Here is a 23,175-nt window from a genome sequence, read left to right on the forward strand (position 1 = left end):
TGGTGACGTTTTAGGTTTGTTTGTGTATGGCTTTTTCAGTAAATATGATAGTTATGATCAGGCTGAGCTTAAACTTATGTATTTATTATCTTGTGCAGAAAATCAGTTGGATATGATAAAAGATACAGTTATCGGACTTTTTTGATTTCGGCACGCGGTTTGTTTCGGAACCATGCTTAATCCCATCTGAAAATAATACCATAGTCGTGTCCCCTCAAGAGTGTCAAACTAGTAATTTACATCAATTAACCAATGAAGATTTAGCGATCTTAGATGAAGTAAATGGGATTGGCAATCAAAATTCCGATGAAATACCAGTTGAAGAAATGAGGAATTTGGTTCAGAATGAGGACAGCGCTGTGGCTACACCCACGCAACAAGTCCAGGGAGAAAATCCTCTATACAATCCATCTCAGCACTATGAAAAGGATAATCATGACTATGGGGACCAAATGTTTTTCACTCCTCAGCCTGGCCCGTCATATGCTAGTGTTCCAGCAAATGTAGGACATGGCAACATGAACAATAATACTGCAAGTGGTACTAATAATCGTGCTAATAGTGATAGTACAAGTGGTAGTTGTAGTGATAATAGTAATGGCGGGTATAATCAAAGAAATAGTAGAAGAAGTTGTAAGAGAAAGCAGACAAAGGTTTGGTAAATTTCATCTTACGAGCCATGAAATTGCCGTCAGACCTGTGGGTAATGAAAGGAATATCAATAACCCAGAGGCCTATATCGAGAGTTTAATTGATTTTGCGATGTGATCTCCAATGCACGCTCCTCGGACTATATTGGCTTATACATAGAAAGTAGTAATACTACAAACAGCAAACCAGTGTATGGTCCATGCAGAAGAAAGAGCAATTTCTCTGTTAGGACAGTTCTCACTTCAATCGAACGTGTATTAAATTCGAATGAGGTGTTCCTTTTGGAGCAATAAAAACTGTTTCGATTCCATATAGCTGACAGCATGCATGGCCAGGGAAGAAATGCAACGAGTGCCGTTGACAAATATACAAAATACCAGGATGATTTGGAAAAGCGATTAATTCGCATTGAAAATAAAAATATTTATTCTTTACCTCTGGGGCCAAGTAAGGCTCCACGGAACAAGACATGAATTGTACAACTTAAAAAGAGATGATCGCGATACATGGCTTCTTAGAGCAGAACTTCTCTGCGAGATGGCACGGGTTAACGTTCAAAGTAAGGGAGGTTGTGACTTTTCCGATGTTGACACTTTCCAGTCATATTTGAAAGGGGAGTATCAAATCGTGATTTATGTGGAGCATGAAAAGAGCAACCGGGATTATATAGTACGTTATCCAGGAGAACCGGTAGATAATAAGATATGAAAGAAGAAACACTATTGGTCATTTCGAAACCATTCGTAACATTAGTACCTTCCTCAAGACACGGAAGTATTATTATTATTGTTTGGTATGACGAGAGATACCGTACACACAAGTGTAAAACGCGCTGTACTTTTTGCGAACATACTCACGAACGTGATTATACTGCCAACAGAATTAAATGTAATGCCAGCAATAGAGTTTGTTGAGGGTGTATATTTTGAGAACCATGTGAAGCTTATTAAAGTGACTAGATCTGTATGTGATAATGTAAAACCCTGCATCGATTCTGGTGTCATCTTTAATAACATGTCGAAAATCTGATCACGTGTGTGGTGAACATTTCTGTTCGCCGTGCTGTGCATATCTTGATACAAACGACACATGTTTTGTTCAGAGACAGCGACCTGTTCATACGAAAATGTTTATTTACATCACCTATGATGTAGAGACGATTATGAATGCACCGAATGAGCGCGGTGAAAGGGAACACAAAGTTGTACTGGTGTGTTCATCACGTTTCTCACCCCTGTATAAGGAAAGATATCGGCGAGCCTTGTAAAACGTGCGGTGACAATAATGAAAATCGTTCGTTTTCTTTGAAGAAAATGAGGGATTTTATTAGCGATGTGTTAGTAGAGTGCCGAAAAATAGTAGCCATCGACCATAATGGTAATCGTTAGGATGGTCTCTTTAGTCTTAGGTATAGGTAATGGTATCTTTTTCCGAGATTCTTTCCTTTTCCTTGGCGTGAAATTATCGAAATTACCGAAAAGTTTAGATCTTAGTCAAAATTTAAAAAGGAAGATTTCCCATAATTGTTTAGTACTGGGGGAAGGGAATAAAATTATGTCGGTCGCTACCCTCCGCTTGAGTACTATGACCCTCATCCGCGATGGACGGAAGAAAGAAGTCAATTGGAAGTCTGGCACCAAGAACGTGCGGTAAGTTGCGAGGAGTTTAATCTGCAGAAGGACACACTGGCTTCTTGTGAGAATGACGTTAGAATTCTAAGAGAAGCGGTCATCAAATTTAACGATATCATCGAAAAGAAAACAGAGAGTTTGCAATATTTCATCAACACATCCACCATTGTAAGTCTTGCGATGCGGACTTATCGTATCTTGCACTTACCGAGGAATACTATTCCTGTCATTCCTTCGTCGGATTTTATCATAAAACCAAGTATAGTACGAAAGCTATGCAATGGCTTATGTATATGGAAGACCAATTAGGGATAAAAATCCAGCATGCTAGAAGAGGTGGGGAGAAGTATATTGGTAGGTACGAGATCGATGGATGGCTCGAAGGACTCAACGCTGTCTTCGACTTTTATGGGTGTTATTTCCATGCTTGTAGGCTTTCTGCAAGACGCTCAAGACTCGTACAATATGATGGAGAAACGATATGAGCAAACAATGCGGCGCCATGGGTACCTGAAAAGTATATGTGTAAACCTATACGAAATATGGGAATGTTCTTGCGAAAATAAGGCAAAGACGGATAAGGAAGTACAAAAGTTTGTTCAAGAACGTTGTACTAATCTGCCTGGTTTTCTTGTTCCTAAGAATTGTTACAAGTGAAGACTTCCGTTCCTACGTCAATTATGCGAGTGATGAGCGAATTGCCTACGCCGATGTGAGAAGTCTATACCCATGGGTAATGGCACGTAAACCTATGCCGATTAAATCACCTAAGATTCTTCCGGGGCCGGACTTTCCAGATGTGGGAAGTATTCACGGTGTAGTAAAATGCACCACCTTGCCTCCAAAAGACCTCTATTTTCCGATCTTACCATACGTTGCTAGAGGTCGATTACTCTTCGGTTTTGCCGCACATGCATGAGAGAAGAAAACACTAACGATTGTACCCATAGTGACGCTGTGTATGCTATCATATGAACATTTTGTACTAAAGAGTGACACATTCCTCTTCAAAAAGCTAATGAAGTAACCAATATACATGAGATATGGGAATTTGAACTCTCAGATACTGAAGAGGGGAATTCAGGCGGGCTGTTCGGGACTTATATGAATTGCTACTCTCAGCCTCTGGTTTTCCTGCTTCCTGTACCACTGAAGAATACAAACAAAAATATATCGATGTTATGCGCATGAAGGCATACGATTAAATTACGATTTCATTAGGATGAACCCGGGATTGAGGCAATGTGCGAAACTATACATCAATACATCGTATGGTAAGTTGAAGCAACCTAGAGATGTCACAGAGTGTAATCGTTAGTGATGAGGTCAAGTTTCTTAGGTATTTAACTACGGCAAGATATGAAATTCAAAGCGTGGTGCCACTCTGATGACCATCTCAGTCTAACGTACAGAGACATTGAAAATGAGAACGTCCCGTTAGTTTTCGAATGTAATACTAGCCGCATTTATTACTTCGTGAGCTATACTTAAACTTTACGAACTACTAATAACTGTAGGACCAGACAGCAATCTACTGTGGCACTGACAGTATCATGCACCTACTAAAAAGATGAGGAACCCTTTTTACCGCTCGGAAACTATTTGGGTGATCTGACAAATGAAATTCCACACGGTTGAGAGTTTACAACCTTTATCGGTTTAGGCGCCAAAAATTACGCAGTGAGGCTAACATATGCCCAAGGTGATGTTCGGCATATATTCAAAATTCGGGGATAACACAAAATGATAGGACCTCTTAGAAAAATAACTTTTAGTTTTTATAAATTAGTGTCTGGACAATTAGATTCCACAGGTATAGAAAATCCAAACAGCAACGTTCGCAGATCATGGTTTCGTTTCTTTAGCTGTAGAGAGACAAAGACACACCGTGAGGTCAACAAAAAACGAAAACGCATTGACGAACTTGAGGTGACTGACGATGAACCTATACGAAAACGTGCAACTGTACGTTACGATTATAGGCCAACGAATCAGTGAATGTCACTTGTATGAATGTCTCTTTTCGTGTTATGAACGCCCGTACAATCGGCGATTGTGAAAATATTAAAATTTAATTTATTATTAATTTATTCTTATTTTATTTTTAATTTATTCTTTTTTTGGATCGTTTCCTGTGCCATTTTAGTTGGTACGCTTCTTGTAGATGCTCATCTTCAGTGGCGTATTTAGGGGGGTGGCTTCCTGGCTTACGTCCCCCCGAAATCGTACTTAGTATACTAAAGTAAATGAAATATCTTGCAGAATTTTCACATTTCCAGGCAAAGCCCCTCCCGAAACAAAATTGTAAATACGCCACTGCTCATCTTATTAAAATTTCCTTTGCTTGCAAACTAGAGAGCTTTAAAATGTCAAGCTTTAATATCGTTATATCCCAGTGAGTGTGTGTGTGTTAATAAAGCAAAGTCTTTATTCTATGCATTCGTTTGACTACAAGATGTTAAAGTTTCAACATCCCTCTAATATTTTAATCGCTGTTCTTTCAAGGGCTGGTAAAACTTGTTTTGTAAATCGCTTACTTAATGAAGGTAGTAAAATATTTATTATAAAATTTAATATTGTTTGGTGTTATAGTGGAGTAATACCAAAATTAGATGCAAATGCAAAAATACGTTTTGTAGAGGGAATACCTGACATGAATAATTTTGAAATTAAGGAAAATTCATTATTAAGACTTGATGATTTAACGTCACAAACTAATGATGATGTAGCTAATTGATTTACAAAGTATGCACATCATAAAAAGTGGAGTGTAATATTTATTATTCAAAATTTATTTTTAAAAGGAAAACATGTATGTGATATTAGTTTAAATGCACATAATATTATAGTATTTAAAAATCCACGTGATAAATTAAAATACAATATTTAGCAAGGCAACTTATGCCTCGGTATAGTAAAGAAATCGTGAGTGTGTTCGAAGAAGTGACACGCGAGCCTCACATTTATTATTTGACTTGACAGAAAAAATTATGCATTCCAAATAGGTACAAATATTTTTCCCAATGAAATCTTGTATGTGTACGCTAACGTAAAAGACATGCATATAGAAATTTTTGTTTAGTCTGCATCAAGCTCTATGCTCTGTGCAAATGCAAGAATACAAAACGAAAAAAATTGCAATATGTTTGAGGGGTTTAATAAAAACAATTTCTCAAGTAGCTAAAAACAGGATAAAAGTAATCATCCCTTTGAATTCTCGTCAGAGGCAACGTTTACGTAGACATAAAGAGATCTTATGTGCTCTATCTCAGCAGTCTACTGCATTGAAGGAAAAGAAGACGTTGTTACTACTAAGTGGTGGCGCGCTTCTACCGTTAATCTTGGGACCACTTCTTGCAGCAGTAGGAAGTAGTATTTTTAGTCGTTAAGTACGTCAGAATTACGTAAAATTATTTCTGTTCCTGAAAATGCTGTACATCAAATGCAATCGAATCTTAAATCCATAGACTCACATCAGCCACGTTAGATGAAGAAATGAATAACTTTTAAAACGTCGTGACCTTAGTGTACAACAGAAGTGGAAATTATATCAACAATCTTTGCATCGTTATTTACAGAATACTTCATCTTCGCATAAACCTGTTACTTTACCTGTCATTCAAGAAGAAGAATCCTCATCATCATCAACTTTCAAACATGATAACAAGACTTCTATTTTACCATTTGTATCAGACATTTGACAATCGGTACCGAAAATATTTCGTACAAAACAGATCATTATTATTAAAACAGCTGACAAGTTCTGATAAAATTCAGTGGGATAAGTCTGGTATAGTACATATTTATGGAAGAACAATACCAGGTTCAAATATTATATATTTAGTAAATGATGTTCTTCGTACAAGAAAATATTCAAGAAATCTTATAGGTATTCATGAATTTCAAATTTTTGTAGATCTTAATTTTCCTAAAGAAATTAGCACACCAGCAGCAAAAGTGAATAGTAGTAGTGGTAGACCACGTATTCTTAAAGTAAGAAAATCACTTAGTCCTGCAGTAGTAGCTAATTTATTTAAACATCGGAAAGAATATAGTATGTATAAATGACAAAATTATCAAAAATATATTATGATTAATTCAATCCTGATTCTTTATCAAGTATAGAGACATTACAACGCAAAACAAAGTTATCTAAAAAGAAAATAAAAAATTGGTTAGCTTCTCAAGATGCTTATACATTGCACACCAGCTCGTAAAATTTTTCAACGTAATTAATATTATATTAGTGCACCAAATGAAATATTACAAATGGATTTAGCAGATATGCAAAATACTCCAAAGTATAATAATAATTATATATATATACTATGTTGTACTGATATTTTTCACGTTATGAATGTTCTGTTCGATTAAAAAAGAATGGTCCTTAAATGGTAAAACAATAACAATTCAACAATAACAACAACAACAAAAATTTCAAATTGCCCGTGTTTAACGTACAAACAAATTTAGGTTGTGAATTTTATAATCGTCATGTAAAACAATTGTTTAAAGAATACGAAATTAATCATTATAGTTTTCATTCCGAAATTAAATGCGCGTTAGCAGAGCGTTTTATACGTATATTAAAAGATTGTATCGTTATTTTACTGCAAAGAGGTGAGGTGAGGTGATTTTAGTTTAGCGTCCCGTTCAGCAGCGAGGCTATATGAGACGTGGACCTACTGATTAACGTTGAATCAGAACCACATGAGCTCCTGCCGGGAATCGAACCCGGATCTCCCACGCCAAAGGCGCGTACGTTTACTGCAAAGAATACTTATCGTTATACTAATGTATTAGATCAAATTGTAAATAATCATTAGATCAAATTATTCCCATTCAAGTATTAAAATGGCACCTGTACAAGTAAATGAGTCCAATGCGAATCAAGTATGGAAAACATTATATGGACATAAAAATAATAAAAGGAATATAACTTATAACTTTAGCCCTGTTGATTATGTTCGTGTTAGTAAGTATAAACATGTATCAGAAAAAGGATATTAACCTAAATGGGCACAAGAAATATTTATTGCTAATAAATGTATTAAATCAAATGGGGTCACTTATAAATAAAAAGATTGGAATGGTGAAGAACTTAAAGGATCAATATATGTACAAGAATTACAAAAAAATAATTATAAATTCAAAGAAAACTGATCTCATTGAAAAAGTATTGAAATGTAAAAATGGATGGATGGATGTAAAATGGTTAGGATATCCATCAATTATGAATTCGTGGATTCGATCAGATTCTTTTCAGTCTGCAAAATGAATTCGAACTTTACACACCATTTTTATTTACTCTACCTTCAAATGCAAGTAGCAGTTTTTGATAGTAATACTACATCATCATTTAGAGTTAAATTAGCACAACCTATTGATTTAAGTGATGGGGAATGGGGTGTTGCATTATCACAAATTAATATTCCGTGGATATTTGTAATGTTGGTGAAACTGAAGAATTTATAATTACTACTGTTATCGATGATAAAGTTGAACGCAAAGAAGTTCCAATAACACCTGGATATTATTCATCAGTTGAATGTATTCTACAGTTCATTTCTGAAAAAGTTCGTATATTACATTTTTTTACAAAATAAAAATCAAATTTTTATTAAACATTCTTTAAAATTAGATCAATGTATGGTTGGCATTACACCAAGATTACAACATAGTTTCGGATATATTAATGAAAATACACTTGATACCAAAAAGGTATACACAAAAGTTAGGAATGTTGATTTAATATTAGCACGTGGAAAATTTCCATGTGATTTAGATTAAATATTCCCAATAAAATTAATGTTTGCATTGATATTGTAAAACAACAACAAAATATAGGACCATTAGTTCGAAAAGTTAGAGTATATAATGTACAATGCGGTCATGTAAAATCTTTTGTGTTTCACACACCGCATTATGTTAAAATTGAAAATAATTTGATACGATAGAAGTAAACTTAAAAGATGAACACGGGTTAAAATTACCATTTCGTTTTGGAACTTCAAACCTATCAGTTCACTTTAAGGGAAAATGATTTCTGAAAGTATTGATGATAGTTTTTACAGTACATTAGTTTCAATTGCTAGTGAAGATGTATATTCTACAAATAGTCCAACACATTTTATTAATCAATTAAAACATAATATTCGCTTATCAGAATCCGATTGGCATGTAGCATTAGGTGAGGTTTACCGAAGGCGAAAATGTTATATTGCAAATTTACAAATGCAGTTCGTATGAAAAGTAAAATTCTCGTTGGATATTTTCCATCCATTCATCATTTACTAGAAGAATTAATCGCAATATCAACTTTTATAAGATTTAGTTTTCCAAATGTTGTACATGTTGAATGTGATGACCATGTAGAATCAGTTACATTGTCGCCTCCATTAGATTTACAATTAGATTTTTCTGAAAAATCAGATCTTGTTAAAGAATTTCGTGGAAGCAAACATCCATTCCTAGGTATCAGATATCCACATCAAATTATTATTTATACAGATATTATAGAATATCAATTTTTAGGTGATACAAAAGCACCATTATTACGTATAGAAACAATCTCTGATATTAAATACGGAAAAGTTCAAACAATTACCTTTGAGATATTCATTATATGCCACTTGCAAAATTTTGTTTTAACAGAATCGAAATAGTATTAAAAGATCATGCAAGGCGAAATCTGCCATTTCGTTCTGGGACACTGACGGTAACACTACACTTTAAGCGTTCTCCTGCATCTGCTAATAAATAATAATAGTAAAGATGAGAGCAAGAGGTGTTACTTATCATCGTGGACGTGGAATAGCATGTTCTTCAGGACCTGTATATCAAACGGGACATGGGATAGGTAGTTTCTTTAAATGGTTATTTCCTTTTGCTTTACCATTTCTTAAAGAAGGTGCAAAAACTGTAGGACCTCAGGCGTTACAAACCGGTATACAATTTGCGGGTGATGTATTAGAAAATCGACGATTTAAAGAATTTGTCTGTGCGCGTGTAAAACAAGCTGATGATAGTTTAAAGGCAAAAGGCTTCAATAAAGTCAGGCAGTTGCTAACATGGTAACGGCAAGAGACGGTCACGCAAGAGGAAGGCTCCTGCAATTGTAAAGGTTGTATCACCAAGAAAACGTAAACATATATACATCTTTTATTAATGGCGCTCCTAAATTCAATCAGTTTTGAATGTTGTATCAATTAATTCGATTTCTTTTCTATACATATGGCACAAACAGCTATTGAAGCAACTACAAATGCTGAATACCGTTCTATTTCTACATTAACCTCAGAAGGACCTATTGAATTTCTTATTCCGGGAGATCAGGGGAGTTTATTCGTCCGGCATATCTGTATCTTAATGTACGTTGTAATATTACTAAATGCTGATGGTAGAACTTTAACTCAAAATAATACTGTTGCATCAGTAAATCATTTCTTACATTCTTTTTTTAGTCAAATTGATATTTCGTTAAATGATAAATTAATTAGTTCTTCATCAGGATCCTATCCTTATCGTGCATACATTGAAACATTAGTAGACGCTTCTGAAACACATTAGCATGTGCCATGTGGCATAAAGATACTGCAAAACATTTTAATACATTAGATAATACAAATGCTGGTTTTCAAAAAGTGCTAATAAGGTGAAAAATAGTAAATCTTTTGTAATGTGTAGACATCTTCATACCGATATTATAAGTATAGATCATATGCTTCCTAACAAAGTAAGTTTACGTGTAAGATTACACCGTAGTAAAGATAATTTTTGCTTAATGTATCTTGAAAATACAAATTATAAAGTTACACTTGAAGAAGTTATTTTTCATGTGCGACGGATTGATGTAGCTGCAGATTTAGCTATGCAATAAAATGGTTTCGGAAACGGCCAAGTTACCTCCGACGAGAGTGGAGACAAGATCTTATACTATACCCACACAAGCAAAATCTTACAACATTGATAATCTCTTCAATGTTGCAAAAGGCCTGGTTATTGGTTCCATTTCCAACACAGCCTTCAATGTGAAATCACATCTTAATCCCTTTTATTTTGGAAATTTGACGTTAACAAACTGCAATTACAAGTCGGCTCAAAATCATTTCCTCCCAACCCCGTCGACCCTGATTTTAATAAAGATTTATACGTTCTAAATTACTATATTTTGATTTCAGGTACTGATATGTATTATCAAAATTATTCACATACTGTTACTCTTGATGAATATTCAAACCGTTATCCTCTGTATTCTTTTATTCTATCTCCAACACGAAGTTTAGATGACACCACATGGGATGAAGTACGTGATTCCCCTGTAAATTTAAAAGTATCATTTTCAGAAACTTTAACTTAACTTGTTACATGCATTGGGTATGCAGAATTAGATTCATTAACACAAGTAGACGAAGATAGAAAAATTTATACCGATAACACCTTCTAATTTATTCAGTTGAGTACGATGAGGGTTGTTGTACACTTCTCTGCCTAACACGATAATGAAGATGAGTTTATTGTAAAGGAGCTAGCCATTATAAATCCTGACGTTCTCTTTCTCCAAAATGGGATATTTAAATCACCATTTCCTTTAAGTAAGTTAGCTGAGCCGATCATAACTGCAAACAAGTTGTCTAGCTGAGAATGTGTGTGGCATTACCTGTCACGAAGGCGATGTAGAATATTCACATCTTAAGGAAATACTTCAATCATATTGTTCAAATACTACAACCATTTACACAAACGGAATAACTTGAAACTGTTTTCTTCAAGAAATTCTTCAAAGAAAAATTACAAATTTAGAAGAAATAAATAGTCCAAAGTATGCTGCATTAAGATTTCACGTTCATCAGTATGCGCATAAACATTGTTTTGGACAATATAGTTGCAGTGTCCATGGAGCATTACTGGATAGTGAATGTGTGAAAGTGTATGACTATGTGTTACATACCTACTACGATTAAAAATGATAATCATCATGTAGTGACGAATTGTTAAAAGTGTTACAAAGTGATAAAGTGACTGGTACAAGTGTTACTGGAATTTACGCTATAGACAGACTTCCTGTAACTTTAGAACCTTCTGCTGCACTTGTGATTAATCTCGATACATCTGATTCTGCTGGTTCGCATTGGGTTGCAGTGTACATCGATGAGAAGAAACATGGATATTACTTTGATAGTCTTGCTATGGACTCTCAAAAAATACTAAAATGTACTTTACGAACAATAATCAATATCAACATGATAATTCTGTATTGTGCGGATATTTTGCTTTATTCCTTTTGCATCATATTATTCGCACTCATTCATTTCAAAAGTGTTTAAAAATGTTTAAGAAAAATTTGAAAAAGGATATCGTTTACGTAAAAAATGTAAAAAGAGAAAACAAATATTTCTTAATTTTGTTATTTTTAATTATATATTTACATTTTTTATTTTTTTATCATATATACTATTTTTATCATATATATATTTTTAAAAATTTCAATATGATTTTTTCAAAAGCTTACATCCCTGCATTTTATTTATAATTCCTTAGAAAAAGCATTACAATCTTGATAATGCATTAGTTAATGCTGTTGATCTTTGATATTTCAATCAATAATTAAAATAATGTGCATTACTATATACACATCCTGATTTCTTTACAATATTTGGGTGAAAGGTACAGTATTCATTAAATGTGTTTGCACATAATTCACTTAATGAAGGACAAAGTTTTGTTTCTAAATCAATGTCATTATCTAATGCAAATATACTTTTAATCCAAATGGATTTCTTTAAACCTTTACAATAAAAGGTTGAATTCTTTGAACATAATTGATATACAAAGTTTCGTATGTATGATACAGTAATCCTCTTTTGCTATTCTATTTCAAACCGTGTAAATTTAAGGTTAACCAATCAATTTGTTTTTCACAACCTAGTGATAATAATCTACAATCTATTGGTGATTTTACCAAAAATTGAAATTTATTGTATCATCGCATGCAGTTGAACAAAACTCACGAATGATATATTCGTTATCAGACATTTTAAAACCTTGAATATCGATAATATACTGATTTACACATGGTGAAATTTCATTTCTGTGATGAATGAAAAACGGAATTGTCTGTCCAACAAATTATGTATTTTTTAAGAGATCACAAATTTTACGCATAAAACATAAATGAGATTTCACTATGTTCTTGTTCAAGAACTTCAAAAGGTTCACTAAGAGTTTTATCAAGAGATAAGTACTTCGTTGCTAATGTTCCAGTATTATGAACTTGAGTACAATCATGAGGAAAATTTAACTTGCATTTCATGCATTCAATTGGATTATTGTTGTGTAAGTATACTTTTATAGTTTTTAATACACAATTCACATTAATGTTTTCATCACTACATAACACACATGAAACACTAGCTCTATTCAAATACTTTTTTTCAATCTGTAATGTCCGATTTCCGTCTGTCTTTTCTTATGAAAATGTCCAGTAATTGCGGAAGATAGTCTGCATCATTTAATAATTCCGCATATGTTTAATAGATTTTTTCTCTCGTTAATATTCCAATAATGTGCGGGTTTGCATACAAATAAAACACATCTTCTTCAACACTAGGATTTGCACGGGTTTCCAATGATTTTGGGTGCACATTCATACAATCATGAGCAAAAATCATGAAGGGATCCTTCTCTACATCCATCGCATATTAATGGATCGTTTAAATACCATTTTTCAATAGCTTTCTTTATACATCCACGGTCCACGTTTTGACTATTACGACAACAATCTAAACCCCATAATCGTGATGCTCTTAATAATACAACTGAAGATGATGGCGGGGTTGGTGAAACTGTTAGCACTGGTGATCCTATTGCATCAAAATCATATCCTTCATCTGACGATGATTCGTATATTTCTGTTTCAGGATCAGATATTACTTCAGTGTTAACCTCGTAGGGTTCCTTTCTCAAAGAGATGCATGATGTCTCTATACATATTTCTCGCTATAGTCCGCATTTAAAGTATTTTTATGCCCTCAAGGTAATCACGTGTTAGCATTCGTGGCGCCAAACTTCTTTTCTATTACCAATTAGCATAGGGGTATGTTTCAACATGTTCACCTACCGCAACCTTAATCTTCTTTGTATTCTCCGCCGACAGTCTTATGTTCACCTAGCGCGGCACCGAACTTGTTTTTATTACTCTGTCGGCAGTCTGCTACATCTATCCGACGCGGCATCGGTTTTCTCTTGTATTTTTTTCATGTTTTAACACGTATCTGTAAGGTCATTACTTAGGAACGCCATATTTCACTCTCGCTAAACTGGTATCCAAAAAGCGCGCAAAAAGTTCAGTTCATGTCTTGAATTCACCAGCGAAAGACGTGCGAGAACCACGCTCTGTACATGTACCAGCATAGCGTATCGTACCGGAGTATACGTATTCTGTACACGAGCTTTCAGTACGCTCACAATCAAATTTAACAACGAGTATGCTATTCATACGATCCGTCAAATTAAAAATAAAAATGTGTCTTGCATGAATAAAGTTTATTCCCTCCTATCTTTAATATGATCACAGCATAGCTGTTCTACAGAGTATGCTTTAGCATACAATCAAATGAAATAATTAATTTTATCACAATCAATTTTAACAAGTGTGCCATGCATTACGGATGGCCGGATCCGGATCTGGCCGGATCTGAAGATCCGGATCTGATTGGGTCCGGATCCTTTAAATCCGGATCTCGGACCTGGATCCGGATCTCGGATCTGGATCCGGATGTCGGATTTCGGATCTGGATCCGGATCTCGAATCTCGGATCTGGATCCGGATCTCAAACCTCGAATCTGGGTCCGGATCTGGGTTCGAAATTCGGATCTCAGATCTTGATTCTTATCCAAACCCACATCCCACCCAAATTGTGATAAACTTGAATATCAAAAATCCACCGAAAGTAATTTCACGAAGTCCTGACAGTGAAGAAGGAAGCAGAAAATTAAGACGGATATTGACAAGTCTATTTGTCTCCTTCATTCTACACTAAAAATCAAATGCTTGCCTTACTAAAAATAATCTGATTTGACCCGGATGAGAATTCGAATGTCGAATCTAGGTCCACCCGGTTGCAGGACCGAGATGAAATACATACAAGTAGATAGATAATGGGGATTCTGCAGACAAATTCATTATTAGCTCATTTAAACTATATGTCACCCTATCATCTCTAATAACTTCTAATCTACTCCCTAATAATTTGCAGCACACTTCCTATCCCAAATAACTTCTATCACATCTCAAATAACTTCTATCTTACTCATAATAACTTCTAATGCATTCTATTACTAAATCTAGTTACAAAAAAGTCACTAAATCTAGTTACAAAAAATCACTAAATCTAGTTACAAAATCTAGTTATAACTGGGTTTGACTTCAAAAATCACTAAATCTAGTTACAAAATCTGGTTATAACCGGTTTTGACTTCAAAAAATCACTAAATTTGGTTACAAAAAATCATTAAATCTAGTTACAAAAACAAAAAATCACTAAATCTAACAACATTTAACAAGAATGAACAATTGCGTTTTAAACTCTGATACATACTCTTTTAAATGCCGTTTGAATTATCAAAATCGGATAAAAAATAACGAATTTAGCATTTTGCCGCCTGTATTTATACAACCCAACACAGAAGGTTTGTGCACACACACACATTTACAATTCAGTTTCCTTCTCTCTTTCTTCTGAGTATGTATCGGATGAATTCACCCCACTACTAATAAATATGATAATTGTTAAAAATGAGTTGGCAACACTTGCAGTCTCACCCCAAAATAACGTTATTATTTAATTCCTCGGTCCCTAATTAACCGATTTCAAAAATTCAAACGGTAAATGAATACTAATAACATAGCCAATTTTTTAAAATGCATACATGGTTGCATAACCCAAAGGATACTTCTCCCTTTTTCAATATCTCCACAAAATTTCAACAAATCAAAAAAATAAAAATACCACCATAATTAAAATAAAATTTTAAGACTTTTTAAAGAATAACATTTTCCCGAAAACTCAAAAATAAACCCGTAAAAAATTCCCGAAATTTTGAATTTGCTATAACATCGTCAAATATTAACCGATTTTCAAAATTCAAACGGTACATGGTTTCTATTTTTTATATTTTTTTCTATCGCATTACTGGTTGTCTATGTCTAAGGATAAAATTATAAAAAATAAAAAATCTTCACTATGTAAGAATGTATTAAGGAAATGTAAACAGGACATAAATACTAGACTACAAAAGAATTATTTTCATGTATTTACTGGTTGCCTATGTCTAAGGATAAAATTACAAAAACAACTTTTATGACTTAAAAATATAAATTTTACCTAAAACTAAACTATACATAAAAGTTAATTAAATATGACCTAAAAATAAACTACACCTCACATAAAAGTTAATTAAATTTTACCTAAAACTAAACTATACATAAAAGTTAAATAAATATGACCTAAAACTAAACTATACATAAAAGTTAATTAAATATAACCTAAAAATAAACTACACCTCACATAAAAGTTAATTAAATATGACCTAAAACTAAACTATACATAAAAGTTAATTAAATATGACCTAAAAATAAACTACACCTCACATAGAAGTTAATTAAATTTTACCTAAAACTAAACTATACATAAAAGTTAATTAAATATGACCTAAAACTAAACTACACTTAAATACATTTTAACTTTATCTTATAATGCCCCCAAGCTAATGTACTTATACCACCCTCTAGTATATATCGTTTGTCATCATTCGAATCTAATGCTAACTTATTTACAGCTATAGTATATACATCATGCTTACAACTTCGAATTAGACTTATATTTTTGTATGTTTTCACATCATTGAATAGGGTTTGCTTATAATCATCAAATTGTAACTCTTTTGCTACTACACATTTTGTTATTCCTTTTGCTTTTTTCTTCTCTTTATTTTCAACTTTAAAGGCATACATCTTTGATCTTAACCCAATAAATTCTGTCATTATTTTACCATTGTTTTCATCCTTCATCTTTCCTAATACTTTTTTGTTTACTAATGGTATTCCATATTGATTATCCTTTCCATATTCACTTGTATCAAATAAATCAACCATTTCTTTTAAGTCTTTGTAGAAGTCATCTGTCTTAATTTCATATATAAAACTATCAGTATCCATATAACATAAGCCTATATCAGTATCATATTTAGGTTTCATAATGTAATGGAAGTCATACATTAATAGTTTTGACAAATCTAGCACACTCATACCAACATATATAGGTTTGTTGAAGGTCAATTTTTCTTTTTTCATATGTATCGCACACAAATCTTCAGTAAATATTGTTCTGTAATCAAAGTTCGGTTTCGCTATTAACTTTTCCACCCTCATTGGATCACATTCTAAGGTAATAGATGGCCTCTTTCTAATGTTTTCCATTGTTTTACCAAATACGCTATTGTTCATTAACTTGTAAAAATCTTTCTCGAAATCATTCTTAGCTTTTGTTCTCATATTTGTATTTAGATCAATATATTCCCTTAACCAGTTTGATTGCTTGAACTCTAATACTCTATGAATTTTCTTTAATATCATCCCAAGTGACATATAAAGTTTTAAGTTTCTGTAGTGAATAACATATCTTTCTTTATTGTAAAGCGTTGTTAATAATTTTGAATGTTTCGATCCTGGTGGACACATATTTTCTGGAGCTAATGGTAGATCTGTATGTTTATCATGTAAGTATTCTGGATATTCTAAATCTACTTCTAATATGTAGCCAGTTTCTGAATCATCTGGAATATTCATTATGTTTATGTAAGGTTGAACCCATTTAAAGTCTTTGTAAGGCATGTACTGACTCATAGCCCATCCATATAAATTATTTGCATCTAGATAAGCTAAATACTTTGAAGGTTCGTCTTTGTTATAATTTTTCATATACTTGTTATTTGCTTTTACATATCTCTTACTACATTGTGAAATTCCACCTCTTATACCTTTTTCTATCATTAATATTTTATCATAATCAGTCAACATTTCTAAGTTAATTTTAGTCATCTTTAACATTGAATCCCACGATAAACCAAGAGCAGTGAAATACCAAGCAGGATCTAAACCATATGCTTTTAAAGACACATCTCTAAAACTTTCAAATACATCAGCTAATATTAATACATCTGTCTTGTTATAAAGTTCTGTATATTCACCTAGATTTTTAATATTGAATGACTTCCAAACATTTTTCGCATGCTCATAATCTTCATCACTGATGTGGGTTTTAGTAAGTTTATTAAAGAACATTTCTTTTGAAGGTAGTTTTGTTTCTTCTAATCTTTCAATTGAGTCAATATAATCATATGGGTACACACCTTTTTTAATTACTAAATCTAACAAATCATTAGGGAAGTACTTTGACGTTTCTCTATATTGTTCTTTTGTAAGGTTATTTGCTAGTTCTGCTAAACTCCTTGGCATAAACCTAAATGAATCTAGAAATCGTAAATTAATCCCATTCTTTTTATCAACCTTCACATATTTTGAGTATGTTATATATTTTTCCTCATTATTTGCAATTAGTTTTATTTCATTCTTATCATAAGCAAGTTCTTTAACAAACAGGTGAGTATCATAACCACTTAAGTTGTGAATAAATACTGGAATAAAATTAGGATTTCGATAGCTTAAGTTACAATAACTGTGAGCTGCACCTCTAAACTTCCCAGTTAAATGATCATGATCTCTTACTTTTGCCTTATTTTTATTTATATCCTTTAAACATTTTCCTAATTCATGTTTCCATTCTTCTAACTTTTCAACCATGCTATCATTATCTTTAGCGAATTGTATTTTTTTATTTAACATATTTATTTGTTTTTCAATTGCTGGTGGTAAATCATTCAAGTTTCTCTCACATATATGACAACTATTGGAATTATTATATATCTCGTTCTCATCTTTAGTTAGGTTATTCATTTCAACTTTTTTGTTATATATTTTCTTTATTTCTATTGCTTCTTGTTTTAACTTCTCCACAAACACCTTTGCAGCATCTAAACCAATATAACTAACAGGACTTTTATACACACCATTTGAGTATTTAATATAATAAAAGAAACTCATTGGTAAATGCTTTTGATACTTCACAGTTTTAGAACAATTATAGTCTACTTCCATTTTACATAACATACATTCAAAATCGGCATATATCGTAAATGGTACTCTAAATGATCTATTATAATTTTGGAACTGTATTTGATTGTCATATGGTTTTGGAAGTTCTATTCTAACAGATTCATGCTCCTTACAATATAGTTCATGTTGTTGTAATTGCTCCTGATTTCTAAAATGTCTTACCAAACATCTATCACAAAAGTACAATTTTTCCTTGTTTTGTTACTTGACTTCTTATTAATCTCGATAAATCCTTTATCCAACAAAAATGACTATTATTTTCATCTTTTACATATAATAAATTGACGTATTTGTCCTGCTTATTTTTTGTGATTTGAAGTGGGTATATATTATTTTCATCATCATAACTATACACGTTAATGGATATGTTACTTCTCTTTTCAAACTTTACTATATCTTTTAATTGTACAGGAAATTCAATACCATTACAATATTTATCTTGTAACTCATTCACAATTTCTGTATAGTGTGAAGGTCGTTGATATTGAGAACATCTATCAATAGGTTTTAAATAACTTGCAATTGAATATAAGAAACATTTATTATCTTGATTTTTAATATTGATTACTGCTTTCTTATCTTTAATTGGTTTAGGAAGGTCAATATATGAAGAAGCTCGTAATGGTACATATTTATTTAGTCTGATTTCTAAATGTTTAATTTGATGTAATGTCCATCCTGATCCTCTACCTTGAAATTCCTCCATCTCTCTACATAGTTTTTGTTTAGCATGGGTTATATATTCATCTAAGTCAGTTGATTGTAATATTCTTTCATTCATAGTTTTAAAATTGCGTTCTTGTACTTCTTTATCTTTAATATAATCACAAATGAATACAAGGTTGACTTTTAATAGATGGTGCTTTAAATCTTCCTTGATTTTGTTAATAACTACTTTCCCACTTATATTTAAAAACTTCACTGGATCTTTATATCCTCCTATGTTTTCAATTGTGATAGTTTGTAATCGTTTCTGTATTGCTGTTTCCTTTGTTTCTACTTTAATTGGTATTCGTTGTGGTTTCGATTCTTCAAAAACATCTTGTTTAAATGGAAATATGTTTCTAATTTGTGATCTGTTTTGTTCATCTTCATATTTTTAATACGGTCAATAAGTTCAGCCTTTCTTAATTTAGAATAACCTTTTATTCCTTTCCTTTTACAATGGTTTTTTAATTCATCAACTTTCATTGTGTATATAACTTTCAATTCATCTGGTTCATTTTGATATTGTTCGATTTTTTTTATTAATTCACTCTTATTTAAAGAACTATAGTTACGGATTTTCTTGACTTTACATATTAGTTTTAGTTTTGTAATCGACATCTCCCTCATCTCCTCACCAGTAAAATTAACATTATTTATACTCATCTTATATGAAAAAATACTGTATCGTTTATTTATATATTTACCAAATTTTTTAGTTCATTTTCATATTTTTTTCATGTTATATATACCAACATTAGCATACTTATTTTTCCTAACACAACTGCTAATACTTGTACACTCCTGCCATTGTCTACATATATTAGTGTGTTGTGTTAGTATAGGGCTTTTATGGGATCACCCCATCAAAGTCATTATTAATATGATAAAACTGAATCATTTTCATAAACCCACTCATCATCATAATTATCATTCACCTTCTTATCATATTTATCTTTAATGAAATAACTATAAAAGATAACATTTATAATATTATATTACTTTTATTTATTTATTTAATTATTATGCAAATTATTAAACCCTAACCATTTAATAAACCCTAATTATTTAATAAACACTTTATTACCTTTAATGAAATAACATTTATAATATTATATTACTTTTATTTATTTATTTAATTATTATGCAAATTATTAAACCCTAACCATTTAATAAACCCTAATTATTTAATAAACACTTTATTACCTTTAATGAAATAGCATTTATAATATTATATTACTTTTATTTATTTAATTATTATGCAAATTATTAAACCCTAACCATTTAATAAACCCTAATTATTTAATAAACACTTTATTACCTTTAATGAAATAGCATTTATAATATTATATTACTTTTATTTATTTAATTATTATGCAAATTATTAAACCCTAACCATTTCATAAACCCTAATTATTTAATAAACAATTATTACCTTTAATGAAATAACATTTATAATATTATATTACTTTTATTTATATATTTAATTATTATGCAATTTATTAAACCCTAACCATTTAACAAACACTTTATTACCTTTTATGAAAATATTCATAAAAGTTAAACACATTAAATTTACACTACAACATTTTCCTTATCTTATCAAACTATTATGTGAATTATTAAACCATACAATGTAACATTTACAATAGTATATTATTTATTTATTATGTGAATTATTATACTATAATTATAACATTTATAATATTTTATTACTTTTATTTATTTATTATGCAAATTATTAAACCCTAACCATTTAAAAACAATTTATACCTTTTATGAAATAATCATAAAATATAACATTTATAATATTACATTACTCTTATCTATCCAACTATTATGTGAATCATCAAACCCTAACCATTTAACAAACACTTTATTACCTTTCTTTCTCAATATTTTTTCAACCAAATACTCATCCTTATATTTAGTTTTCAATAATTCTGGTTCATAAAATCTTCCTCTAACTTCTTCATTGTTTAAATCTTTAATTTTATATGTTGGTGGATTAGATGGTATAACCTCATTAATAACAAACACTTCTGCTGACCAATTTGGTGTATAACCTTTTTCAAACAAACCTTTAATTTTACTTATACGAACATAATCACCAATCTTATACTTTAATTTAACAGACTTATATTCTTTCTTATACACTTTTTTCAATATCGCATGCTCATTTTTCTTATTCACTTCTACAGGTTTCACACCAATTGTTCTATGTACTTTGTTATTATATTCATCAACCAAACCTTGCAATATTTTAACCACTTATAATTACCTTGAACAGTAAATTTTTTCCACATATTTTGTTTAAGTGTTTTGTTAAATCTTTCAACAACAGAAGCTTTTTTACCACTATATGTTGAGTAATGATTGATATTGTTTTTTCCCATCAAATCTTCAAATTCTTTATTGTAAATTAGAATAAACTCTTTACCTTGATCAGTTTGTAAATTATTAGGTTTTCTTACTTTTAACACTGATTCAAATGCTTCTGTAACATTCTTACCAATCTTATCTTTAACAGGAACAGCAAATGCATATTTTGAAAACACATCTATAATCGTTAGCAAATACTTATACCCTTTATTTAATTTTGAAACACCTTTTAACACACCACTATCCATTTCCACAAGATCCGCTTGCCATAAATCATCTATACCTTTAACAATAACACTTAACCTAGGATAATTTTTTCTAGATGGTTTATGAATTTCTTCTATAATATCTTCTCTAATACCTTCACCTTCATATAGTCAATAGCGCTTTTTAATGAATTACGATTTATTAGTGCCACATACAACACATATACCTTTCTTAATATATCTTCCATTCTTTGTTTGTTCTATTCTTATGTTATCTATTTTTGTATCTGTTGATTTCTTACACTTAACACAATACATCATTATTTATTAAAAGAAAATAATTAAGGTTCTCTTTCTATATACATAATAACTTCCAATAATTTTCCTTCTTCCATAGCTGATTTTTTTTGTGCTTGAAACATAATTTTATCATCCTTTTTAATGTTTAATGGCAAATTTACCACTAAAGTATTGTTCAAAAATATATCTAAAAAGTATCTATCCAAACTTAATTCCATATGCATTATTTTTCCATTGTAGAGAAACTCATAATCATTAGATAAATTAAATATTCTGAAGATTGGATTTGGAACATTTCTAGTTCTCAATCGACATAATAAATTTATAGTTTCTTTTTGCATAATTAGATTAAAAGTTTATTTTTTCATCATTTGGAAATCTTGTTTTGTTGTAAGTGTATTTAATTGGGATGATATTTCTGACATATTGATTAAATTCTGAAACAGGAACTTTTGCTTTAAATAGAATAGTAACATTATTATTGGTCTTTTTAAATTCTTCCATATATTCACCTTCTAAAACCTCAATATCATCTTTCTTTATATGTGTGTCTTGTAATGATTTTAATACATCTTCAAATTTGTTTCTATCACTTTCTAATTGGTTGTTAATATCGCTTTTTACTGACTCGAGCTGGTTTAACGTAATAGCATCTTGTTGATCAACACCATTAGTTATATTAACTAATCTTTTTTGTGTAAAATCAATCCACGATCTATAATTTGTTGTGAAAATTTTATTTAGTTCAGATTTAAAATTTGTACGACTCATTAAATTTTCATGTGTGTCTCTTATATTTTTCAAATTCTTCATTCTTAACAACATTATCTAAATTCCTTAACTGCTCTTCACTAATATCACTTACCTTACTTTTAATATTACCAAAAATATCCATATTTATTATATAATAATTTGAGTTATTTAACAGCAAGTAAAACAGTTATACGAGCTCCACCAAAGTCAATCAAATCACCATTCTCATCTTTAATTGAAACTTTGAAATTATTAAATTTATTGTGATGTATTGGGAAAAATATCTTTTCATTAGGTTCATATATAATTGGTT

At 31.2% G+C, this 23,175-nt stretch overlaps 1 protein-coding gene across 1 annotated transcript in view; it reads left to right on the forward strand.

The window, feature by feature from the left end:
- The first annotated feature begins 326 nt into the window (after positions 1 to 326).
- Positions 327 to 23,175, forward strand: part of LOC145679372 (uncharacterized) — a 72,503-nt gene continuing 49,654 nt past the window's right edge. Inside the window, exons 1-2 of the mRNA XM_081749955.1 lie at positions 327 to 576; positions 6,199 to 6,275. Of these exons, the coding sequence (XP_081606081.1) occupies positions 327 to 576; positions 6,199 to 6,275 (327 nt within the window). The remainder of the gene's footprint in view (positions 577 to 6,198; positions 6,276 to 23,175) is intronic.

Source organism: Thermobia domestica, chromosome 2 (genome assembly GCF_964235325.1).
Source record: "Thermobia domestica chromosome 2, izTheDome1.hap1.1, whole genome shotgun sequence".
NCBI classification, from domain to species: Eukaryota; Metazoa; Arthropoda; class Insecta; order Zygentoma; family Lepismatidae; genus Thermobia; species Thermobia domestica.